This window comes from Denticeps clupeoides, chromosome 7, assembly GCF_900700375.1.
Source record: "Denticeps clupeoides chromosome 7, fDenClu1.1, whole genome shotgun sequence".
In the NCBI taxonomy this organism is placed as follows: domain Eukaryota; kingdom Metazoa; phylum Chordata; class Actinopteri; order Clupeiformes; family Denticipitidae; genus Denticeps; species Denticeps clupeoides.
The window spans coordinates 8,575,314-8,587,372 of NC_041713.1; the positions used below are offsets into that span (position 1 = coordinate 8,575,314).

The 12,059-nt window shown below is 43.5% G+C and overlaps 1 protein-coding gene across 1 annotated transcript; it reads right to left on the reverse strand.

Moving 5' to 3' along the window:
* Window positions 1–4,790: 4,790 nt before the first annotated feature.
* hspb9 (heat shock protein, alpha-crystallin-related, 9) lies at window positions 4,791–5,679 on the reverse strand. The gene has a single exon (XM_028987431.1). The coding sequence runs from the start codon at window positions 5,585–5,587 to the stop codon at window positions 4,919–4,921; it is 669 nt and encodes a 222-aa protein (XP_028843264.1). The 5' UTR covers window positions 5,588–5,679; the 3' UTR covers window positions 4,791–4,918.
* Window positions 5,680–12,059: the final 6,380 nt, after the last annotated feature.

Here is a 12,059-nt window from a genome sequence, read left to right on the forward strand (position 1 = left end):
CATAAACCTGTACCCATCAATAGGTCATTTTCCCAAACATCATTAATGATCTTGATTCTTTCTTTTATTCATATAAATCCCAAGGATGTCTTTGGACTCACTTTTAGTGCATAGCACTGCACTTAGCGGCAGATTAAAAATTGTGCCATCATCTTTATAGCACAAGAAACGTTTGCTGTACTCAAAAAGAATAAATATTTCTTTGTTTGCCAATGATTTAACATATGAATATGTGTCACATTTAACATGATAATGACTCAATAAAAGGAATTGTTAAATGCATTCAATGTGTTAATTATAATGTTAATTATTATTATGTGCTAATTATTGAAACTGACATCACTGAAAAATGCAGGACATGTTTTGTCTTTTGTCTCAAGAATAAGGTTGTTAGAATTAGAGTTGTTAATTAGAATTGCAATTTGTTCATATAAATTTCTGCTTTAAAATGGAGGACAACAGAGGACATTTTCACAACATTATTCACAGACAGGCCAACTACTGTGATATTTACATGCTAATAAAACCCCAAAGTATATTTCCTGTATATTTAAACAATTATGAAACTTAATGTAGACCGAATGCTGATATTACAGTTTAAAGTGATTTCTGCCATAATTCCCAGGATAATATAAAACTGTCATAATTTGGGCGCCGCTTTGTCCCCAAATTGGACCAGAACCGATCTAAAATCCACAGTTCAGTGACATTTGAATTAGGTAGGAGCCATTTGTGGTTTCCCTTGTGCACTTCCTGTGTCTTGTTGCCTGGGGTGGTTTTCATAAAATATTAACTGCTATGTTTTGTACCTGTGCCACCTCAACAACAAATGGTGCCCCTCCAGCACAAAATGTCAGAGAAACCTTTAAAGGCCCTAATTTAGGCCCTTGGGGGAATTGAATATAATGGCAGTATTTAAAGCTCTTCATCTCTCCCCGCTCCCTTGAGACGACCCCCCAACATCCAAACAACTAAAAATGCTGTTGGTTCTCTGCTATTTCATCTCCTAACCCCCATCACCTTTCCAGGATGTGCCACCATCCAAGCGTTTAACGGCATCGAAGTGGACTGTCAAAATGGTGCAGGTTCCTCTGCTGTCAGCGGCCTTCTTCCGAGCTACCTGCACACACTGACAGGGGTCATGATCAAGCAGATAGAATGGTTTTGCTGTTTAAAAAAAAACTAAACCTTCCGTCACAGATTCGTTGGTGTATGATGACACACGTTGTCATTTCCAAGCTTAGGCTGTTTTACACATTTAGACGACCTAAGAAGCAATATGCTAATAAAAACAGACCCCAAGGCCCAGAAGAAAAAGTTGTTTGGAAAACAAATGCATTTCATGCAACATTATTTTAATATGATATACAGTGTTGTAACCTCCAGTTTCTGCGCAGACAGAGGCACTTTTACTTATTACTGTTTTAAACACACACACACACAAAGAGAGAGAGAGAGAGAGAGAGAACAGAGATATGGGGGCTGGAGCAAATAATGTGTAAATTGACAAACACTAATGATACTACATTTACATTTATATTTACAGCATTTATCAGACGCCCTTATCCAGAGCGACTTACAACCAGTAGTTACAGGGACAGTCTCCCTGGAGCAATTTAGGGTTAAGCGTCTTGCTCAGGGACACAATGGTAGTAAGTGGGATTCGAACCCGGGTCTTCTGGTTCATAGGCGAGTGTGTTACCCACTAGGCTACTACCACCTATATTAAAGAGGACAAATTTCACTGTGTGCACCGTGTGCTGTGTTGCTGTGTATCACATGTGACAATCACTTCACTTCACTAATCTAATACATGACTTAACATCACCCAGTCAAATAAAAGGTGCTAAATCAATGGATAGAGTAGCAACATATTAAAAGATATTATCAGGCTTGATAATAGTAAGCCTGAATTATCAGGCTTACTATTCACCAGAAGAATTAGCACACATTAAAACCACTTACGAGTAAAGGTATGTGCTGTTGTGGTAAAACGTATGTATTAATTTAATAAACATTACAGAATCAGGTGTGGAAGTAATGCAACGAAAGAGAATAAAACAAAGTAAAAAGCTTTCAAGTCATGGATTTGGGCAACGGCGGAGCAAATGTTGAAGTCGGACCTTAATAATGACACTGCAGCACCCTCATCTGTCTGCCAGCAGGAAGTGAGTAATGAGGAGGACATTTGGCTCACGGAAACAACAGAAACAAGTGCAAGAAAATAATAATCGATCAGATAGGCGCAGATACAGATTTTATTGTCACTGTTTATATTATTCTAAGATATAATATGAACAGTGGCAAAGTATTATGTTTAGGAGTCTGACTGGAACACATTTTGGTAATTATTACTGGCTGGGATGTGGGATGTTTACATTTTTTGGGGGCAGTGGTGGGCTAGCGGTTAAGGAAGCGGATGCATAATCAGAAGGTTGCCGGTTCGAATCGTGACACGCCAAGGTGCCACCGAGCAAAGCACCGTCCCCACACACTGCTCCCCGGGTGCCCCTCATGGCTGCCCGCTGGTCACCGAGGGTGGTGGGTTAAATGCAGAGGACACATTTCGTTGTGTCACCATGTGCTGTGCAGTGTATCACAATGACAGTCACTTCACTTTCACTTCAAGGTCCCCTATTATACATTTTTTCTTTGTTATAGTTCTTAGTGGTCCCCTAATACATTTTCGAAATTCAGCCATGGTGCAGAATTACAGCTATTTTTAATCAGTAACCCAAGTCTTTCAGTGTCTGAAGCTTTAAATGCTAGAGGGGCGGGATGAGGAGGAGAGCGGCCTATAGAAGTTGAGCGGGCATTCGCGGAAACAACGTCATCAACATCATTCACCAACCACAATATTTTAGGCAGGAAGCAAATCATGTCAGTGTTTTTCCAAATAAATATAAAATTACCCAACTGTTTCTATAGAGTCTCGTGTGATGGAACTAAAAAAAATTAATTTGTGCTTATTTTCATATTCAAGCAATGGACAAAACATAAGAAACAGGAGGCCACCTTTCTGTATGACGACATAAGGGGACAAATTCCAGATCTGAGCTGTCGCTCTCAGAAAGGCCAAAGCACTCTTTACACCTTTCGCCATTTCTAGCCACTGCGGGACCATAGGCAGGCTGGGGGAACTCATATTAATGTTAAATAATCTCACAAAGTGACATTTTCAAAACAAGGGACCTTTAAATCCTCAGTAATGGTTATAATGAAAAGAAACAATGGTTTCTGTTTCATGTTAGGTCTTCACTTTTTTTTCTTTCAGAAGTGAGTGTCATCACTGCCTAAACATTTCAAAACGGCAACATGAAACATAATAGCTCAAGAGCAAGAAGGTCAATGTCTTCTAGAGGTGTAAATTTAACCACAAACTTGTCATGGCCATTTGGCATGACGAGGCAGGTGAACTGAGGTGGTGACAAAACTCGACGAGGAAGAATGGCGCATTCGCACGACGCCACGATACAGGGGTTTAATTTGTGAAGAACAGGACGGGGGAGACATCTGGTAACTCGTGAACATGTAACATAAGAAAGACCTGACCGTGAACAGACATGAACACGGCAGCTTTATACATCAAACACAGGTGAAGACGATTAGGAAACATTGCACAGGAGTAACCCCTTCCAGACCGGATCATGAGAGTTACCTCCCTCCTAGGCACGACATCTGGCATGCTTGCCAAAGAAGGGAAGGAAGACCATACACTGAGATGAGGAGATGAGATGCGATGAGGAGATGAACGGCTGAGATGAATGAAAGATGAATGACTGGTCCGATATTCATGATGGACGAGTGGCAGTAGTCCCGTGCAGACAGCTTCAGCCCAGTGTGGTACCATCACCTGCAGGCGCCTGCCGCTCCAGTCAGTCTCTGGCTCGCCCCGCTGAATGGCCGCTTCTCACCTTCAACACCACCAGGCATGGGACTGTGAGGCAAGCGTCCTCGACCGCCCGGAAAACCCATCGGGCACGCCGGGACCCTGCGGAACATGAAGACAAGTTTGGTCCGGGGACAAGGGGGCTGGTGGCGTCCTCCCGGCGAGTCGCGGCTCCTTGGATCTCAGCGGGTCGGTGTCGGCTGCATCCAAATGCGGTCTGGTCTTTCTGTCACGGCCATTTAAACTAGACGAGGAAGAAGGACGTGAAGAACCCCTTCCGGACCGGATCATGACAAAACTGACTTGCAGGTCAATGTACAAGGAACAAAAATATCTATAATATATATCAATAATATATATAATAATAACAATAGGCACAATAATATCTCTTATTTAAATATTGTGTAGTACACTATGTAATATACACAGCCTAACAGTCTGAAGTTCATGTTGCCTATTGGAAGGATTTAATGAATAAAAATGAGCACAAAACATTGAAGCAAGTTATATGTATTTAAATTTTTAAAGGTCTGTGTAATGTCAGCGGGCGGTACTTGCTGTGCTAGCTGCTAACTGAAAACGAGGGCCTTTTATATATTTTCAAAATTTCAATTAATCTTTTGATCCATCTGGATGTGAGACTCCCCGCATCCATTTAATGCCTCAAAATAATGTAAAATCTAATGTTTCATGGGACATAATTATCTTTCTAACTATTGATCTGTTCATTCACTTGTGTATTTATAGTTTTTATACATTCTTTGTCTCAAGACAGTTGAGATGACTTTCATGACAGTTTTGCCTCAAACTCACAACAGAATTCATGACCAATTTGACCTGTGAGCCACTTTAGGAAAGTGTTTTTTGCATTTTGCATTAAAAAATCTACCTAAAAACAATATACAACAAATAACAAAGGTTTATTGGGTTTGAATTTTCAGAATTGCCTTGTTTTCTTATTTCACACCATCAAATCCCATCAAAATATGTACATATTCAGAGATACAGTCACCCACAGCTTCTAGCATATCAATTGTTGGTTGATTTCTCAGAACTGGAGTCTGCTGTGGAGGTTTTGCTGATTAAGACGTCCAAGGATGTTCTGAAGCGGATGGGAACAATCTGCTCCTCTGAAGTCTCCTGCTGGTTCTCTGGGGCCTCGATGTGCAGCAGGCCATCTTCTCCCATGGAACAGGTAATAGCAGCCATGTCCACATGCTCTGGTAGTGTCACTCTCTGAATGAAGCCCTGCTTTTGGCTCTGTGAGGCGGAAGAGGAAGAGCTTGATGTGGAACTGCTCGTGGCGGCGGACTGAGAAACTTCCGCTCGCTTGGCTGCCATCACCTCCAGCTTCTTCCCAGACAGAGTCACGGTGACGTCCTCTGGTGAGAAGCCCTGAGTGTTGACAGTCAGTGGCAGGTTCCTCTGCTCTGCGCTTGGACTCTCAAACCTGGAGCGGGAAGCTGAGGAGTGAAGCCGGTCGATGGTTTTAAACAGGTCAGTCTGGAGACCCTCACGCAGCTCGCTCAGGAGGCCGTCTTGAAGATCACTGCAGAGACCCTCGACCAGCTGGGCCCTGCGGCGCATGAAGTCCTCGCGCAGCCTGGAGCAAGAGGTGCGCTGGGGGGGCCACAGCAGCCTGGCCTGATCAAAGAAAGGGTCATCCTTGAAGAAACTGTCCATGACGAGCTGCGCCATCCTTCTCTCGTTCGGCCCTTCACTTCTTGAGGAGTCGATCCGAATTGATTTCGGAGCAGTTCGAACTCTGCTGGGCTGATGTGAGGACCTCTGGACAGCTCACGGTTTAATATACCTCTGCAGACCATGTCTGGACCCTCCCCCTGTTGCCATTTGCAGCACTGAGGTCACTCGGACAGAGGAGAAGGCACATGCCGATGGGGACTGCGTGCTTTGGACAAGTCAGTGAACTAAATCAAGTTAATTGCCATATCCTGTTTACCTTTACAAGAAACTGCTTCTATTTTCAAAACCTCTGTCCTTATTGGTCAGTGCTGTAGCCACCAGGGTCAGTTTTCTGACCTCTTAGTCACAGCAGCTGAGCTCATCCTGGTAATTATATCACTTGTGTGACATGCATGCATGCATCTTGACTCCACTGGTTATATTAATAGTGAGACTGACCTCACAAGACTCACAGGTGAATTTGTGTTAGCTTGTGTCACTTCCTGTACATTGTAGATCATAAATAATGCAGAAAATATGAGGCTTTACAAGACCACAGATTGTTTCACACCTAAAATGCTTTGGGAAAGCCGTTGTTAAAAATTCTAGATGTATAAAGGTGTAATTTAAATATATTTTTATCACTATTATAAATATACAAATATATTTTATTCTATTTTTTTCAATAGAAAAACATTACAATTCATCATTATAACATAAATATTTACATTGTTTTTAATAATATTATTATTATCAATGACGAAACAATAGTTAAATTAAGTAGTCCTCGGTTGCCTAATAAGCAACACTGGTCATTTGATAAAGCAGTAAAAATATTTTGTATGACAGTCTAATCTGTTTATTACATTTTACATGCCTGTGGTCATGGATCAGAACAAGTCCCATGAAATAAGCTTGAAGGTATGCATTTAAACCGAGTTGGAGGGTTAAGTAATCAACAAAACACTCAGAACATCCACAGTCAACTCTGTGCCTGAGCAGAAGCCCAGAATTAGAAGAGCCGCAAGGCATGCTCATGACACAATGTGCTATAATAAACACACACACACACATACATACACACGTAGCATAACTTTAATGAAATTCACAATGTCTTGTCTTTATTGAGAAGCAATTAGCTCATAATCAGTCAATTACCAGTCAATTTTAATAATAGTAAATTTCACACAGTCGTCTTGTTTTAGAAAATGAGGGAAAGGCAACAATCAAACCTGACAGAAAAACTTCACAGAAACACAGACTGTATGTTGCTTGGTTCAGAAGAAGCAAGATTCAATTGAAATATCTTCCTCTTCAGGACAAAACACACTCATAGTTACACTCATAAATGCACATAGTCCTTTCATATTTCATTTTAATATTCATATTGTGAATATATCTGTCAGCCCGTCTGCCAGGTTGTTCTCATCTTCACTATCAGCAGACTGGCACTGGGCCCTCACTTCTTGGATTTCAGCGATTTCCATATTTGCGCTGCTAGGTCAGTGGTCCCAGAGTTCACCGCGGACCTCCCGGAAGAGTGCTCTTCATCACGCTTCCAACAGATGGTGCTGTCAGACAAGCCAGCAACAGTTCCAGGTTTCTCCTGGGGAACCGTGTCACCTTCAGATGCTGTGGGGTTGGTGTGTCTTCAGGGGGCAGTGTGGCTCCAGTGAGAAAGTCTCTCCTGTCACAGTGGACCACCCCCGAAAAAATAAAATACTTATCAAGGTTTGGATCAGCTTTGTGACCCATTCAGAACCCAGAGGGTGAGGGAGTGAGAGACAAACTTCAAGGGTAAACGAATACTCACAGTCAATATCACACACACTCACACGCACATGCACACACACAATAAAACACACGCCTGCCTGTAAAAACTTTGCTTTTAGCAGATCCCAGATGGGAGGGGTTTTATCCCAGCCTCACATCAGAGAGAGGAGAGAAGGATGAAATCTATTAGTCTGACAGCTCCCTTGAAAAGCCTGTCCACTCCTCTCAAGAGACATACTGAGAGAAGAGATGCTGTGGCCATGTCCGACCACACTTATTCATTTACTCTTCTACTCTGGACCTGCTGCACAGCTGCACAGTCAAACAGATGTAAAGCCAATAAAAATGCAACAATTAGTCATGGGCCCATCAAGGACATGCTGAAACATATGGGCAGGGAATAAAGGTGGATAAAGAACAATAAAGAAACGGATATGAGAGTAAAGTCGAGGAAATGAACGTCGTAAAATCACATTCCTCAGAACAGTGTTCTCAGACTGGTTGCTGTGCAAACAAAAGAAAGAACGCTGTAATATTGAATATCACAGAAGAAATCAAGAGAAAACACATCCATAGGGTCATGTGGGCCAGGTGCTGGGTGGCGCTACAGGATCCCGCTCCGGGCGGAACGTAAGTAGATGTGAGGATTGTGTGGAGGTAAGTAAAGGTGAATGCTGTTCTAGAAGCTGAATGGGCGCAGGGCTGCATGAGTGAAGTCGAAAGTGAGCTGGTGGCCTTGCGTGAGAAGCCCCACCGCAGGAGAGGAAGTGAGATCTGTGAGAATGGCAGCCGACCGCATGCCTCGGCCTCCTGGCCTGTTTGCTGACACACCAGCGGAGCTCCTGCAGATCGGATCCTTGATATTTCTCACAGCCTCGTCCTGCATGTCACCCGCCTCGCCTTTGCAGGCCGACACGGCCGCTTGTGCTTGAACTCTGGTTCAACTGGGCTGCTCCCCGTTTCAACCCTGACTCAGTCAGCCCGGATAAGCCACAGTTTACTCCTCCGTCCCTGCGTCACTTGCTCCATGTTGCAATTTTGCACAGCTCCCTTGGTCTGACTGGGGCTGTCTGACGGGGCGGTGGTGGCCTAGCGGTTAAGGAAGCGGCCCCGTAATCAGAAGGTTGCCGGTTTGAATCCCGATCTGCCAAGGTACCACTGAGGTGCCACTGAGCAAAGCACCGTCCCCACACACTGCTCCCCGGGCGCCTGTCATGGCTGCCCACTGTTCACTCAGGGTGATGGGTTAAATGCAGAGGACAAATTTCACTGTGTGCACCGTGTGCTGTGCTGCTGTGTATCACATGTGACAATCACTTCACTTTATTGACTGTACTTCTATACAGCAAAGATGAATAATTAAGAAAACATTTTTTTTAAATGAAGTGATTGTCATTGTGAAACACCGCAGCACAGCACAATGTAATGTGTCCTCTGCTTTTAACCATCACCCTTGGTGAGCAGCAGGCAGCCATGACAGGCACATGGGGAGCAGTGTGCGGGGCAGTGCTCAGTGGCACCTTCACGGTACAGGATTCGAACCGGCAACCTTCCGATTATGGGTCTGTTTCCTTACCTGCTATGCCAACCATAATAATAACATTATTCATAACTTTATTGAAGCCTGTATCAGCAAATAGATGCTTATTTTGGATGCAGAACATCAATGCCAGAAGTAAGCACAAAATACGAATCCAGTGTAAACGGAATGTCCACATATCTTATTTCACCACTGGGTTCGAGCCAGATTCACTTTCATAACCCAAATGCACCAAGGCACTCGGGTCCACGAACTCAGCGGAGCATCTGCTCAAGCAGACAGAGGTGCAGGTCCATTGGCTAAGTGGTGTCTCTCCAGTAAAACCAGCCATCAGTCACATCGCCCAGGCCCTCCCTCTCCTCAGCCGGGAACAGCTGCCGTCTCCGGCCGCCATCCACTCTGAGAAATATTAGGGAGCGCCGCCACAGACAGCCCCACCCCCCTATAAACCCCCGCACCACCGTGTGTGGGTTTTCATTTGCTCGTGTCGCATTTCAGAACTTCTGAACGCAGACACTCCACTATCGTGACAAGGAAAGGCACCTTTCTTATCGCAGCGCATCTCTGAAGCAGAGAGGAAGCGCAAGTGTGATGCATGTAGACTACGTGGTTGCATTTCTACAGACGCAATGAAGGAATATGTCAGCATAGTGTCGTTGTATGCACGCGCACCGCTGCTTACAATCTGTAGACTAATTCCTGCATTTCTCAGTATAGAACAAACGCGTTTTACTCCGATTCTTGCCCTTTATTCTTGGCTCTCACAACAGTATAGACTTATTAGACTTATGTTTCATTGAAATTGAATGAAGAAATGTGCAATCTTTGGGTTCAAGAGACCATCTATTCACTTCCTTCGGACATCAGTGTCATTCCAGGGCCAGCACGAGCAGGACGACAGGGACTGTGATTCACCTGAATTTTAAAAAAGCTCTAGCAGATAATCAGTCAACCTGATCTTGTATCCTGTGGCACATGAAGCAAAAAACCCCAAAAAACAACAACAATTTTTCACCTGCTTCACATGCACTTCCTGTTCACACTCTGACTTCCTGTCTATATTTGTCATGACCTTTATTAACCCCAGGTTGGCTGGAGGCTAGGTGCTTTCGTTCTTGTAAAAACGTCAGTGTGAAGTCGGTTCTGTGGGAAGGTTTCACACTGGAGTGACTAAGAGAATTCAGACAATGATCTTTATCAATGAGGAGTCATACACACACGGCCCTGTGTCAACAGAAGCCTGAATGGGAGTGAATCATTATTCAGAGACAATTCTACCCCTCCTGATGAGCCACCGGCTTCGTTTGCTCAGCTACAGGAGAGATTAGGAGAGCCAGAGAGAGAGAGAGAGAGAGAGTAAATCAATCACTTCTTTCTTTCCACAAATCCCATCACTGATAAAGCCGTGGAGACAGAGGAGCCACAAACAACAGGAGAAATGACCATTTTAAAATGAAGCATGTACTGAAAACAGGCCAGCTGATAGCAGGGATGATGTATGAGGACTTTGGCGGAAAGAGACAGAAGTCGCTTTTTGACATCATTTGTATTCTATCAGAGTAATAGTCTTTCACCTTTTCTGCCTTCATGTACACTTAAGCAGCCTTCTGAGCACCTGGTTCCCAATGTCTGTCACGACTGGGTGCGGCTGGGGATGCACCTGCCACCAATCTGCCTGACAGCAGGGTGTTTTAAGGAGCTTCTGAGCAGCCATTCGAGGCTGCAATTTTTAATGTGTACTGTGAAACTGTTGTGTTAGTTGTTTCCAGTTCTGGCAATCGGCACACGCCTGCGGGTTTGTTTTTGTTCTCCCCTTTCCCCCCTGTTTTTGGCCCTCGTGCCGGTTTGGTTCTTGTGTTGATAAAGCATTGTTTCAGCTCGCGGACGTGACAATGTCAAAATAAATCCGTTTCTTTTTGACTATTCTTTTTTCTTTCGTTCTTTGATGCCATGTCTCATCTCACAAATGGTGTGTAATTATTCTGGAATTCTTAAACGTAACTAATCTACCAGTTATGGGCCAGGTCTACCCTAAAGTTGGGCTCACTAACAAGCACTCTATTAGACACTGTATGTCGTAATATCAGTTTTACACACACACACACACACACACACACACACACACACACACACACACACACACACACACACACACAGCGCATCTATAAATACAGTGTAGACAGGCATATACTTATCTGTCATGTAATACAGTAGGGTGTGCATATAATTGGTCCCAAATTTATTATGTAACATGCGTACCGTCAATGACATCTTTACATCTTTGGTGTAAAGAAGAACAAGGATTCCTTGAAGTGATGGTGTGTCCCCCTCCCCCAGAGCCCTGATCTCAACATCCCTGTCTGGGATTCCACAAAGAGACAGAAGGGTATGAGACCGCCAATAGGCACAGAAGGCCCAAGGATAGTCATCCAAAATTTTCAGAACAACCTACCAGCAGAGTTCCTTCAAAAACTGTGACCAAGCATATCTGGAAGAATTGATACTGTTTTGAAGGCAAAGGGTAGTCACACCAAATATTAATTTGATTTCGATTTGAAGTGCGGCAACTGCATTTTATTAAAAAAAATCTTTTTAGTCTAATTTTCTCAAACGGCTTTTCTTTCCTTTTATAGACAATCCATCCAAATAGGTGAAGAAGAAAAAAAACACTATTAATTTGTTCATATAATTGCAAATAATTCAAGAGATTCTGACCCCCAACCCCCCTGCCCGTAATACTTCCTGTTGTGCCGGCTAGACTTTGCTGACAGATTTACGGCTCTGGGGTTAGAGTTTTACAACAGCCCCATATAAATCTTCCTCTGCCCTTTCCTTTGTGCCCCCCACTTCCCACCCATTGCAGCCATGCAACCAAACAAAAAGAGCCTCTCCCCCTCACTTTTATGTCCAAAATGACCTGCCAGCAGAGATGGGGAGTAGGTGGCTTCTGTGTCTGTGTGTGCGTGTGTGTGTTTACGTGTGTGTCCCAGTGCGCATGTGCATGAACATATCTGCGTCTTTCTGCTTTGGAAAAAGCATCACAAGATCTCTTTAGCTTAAAATTAGCATAATAATTATAATTAGTATTAGCATAATACTAATTCCCCTTATTCAGAACTTATTTATTTATTTATTTTACTTTTTCTTAATGTAAAGGCTACATGATCTGATGTG

Bases quoted from the DNA above. Each gene is read 5' to 3' on its own strand.
- hspb9 (XM_028987431.1), bottom strand. From the start codon at position 5,587: ATGGCGCAGCTCGTCATGGACAGTTTCTTCAAGGATGACCCTTTCTTT.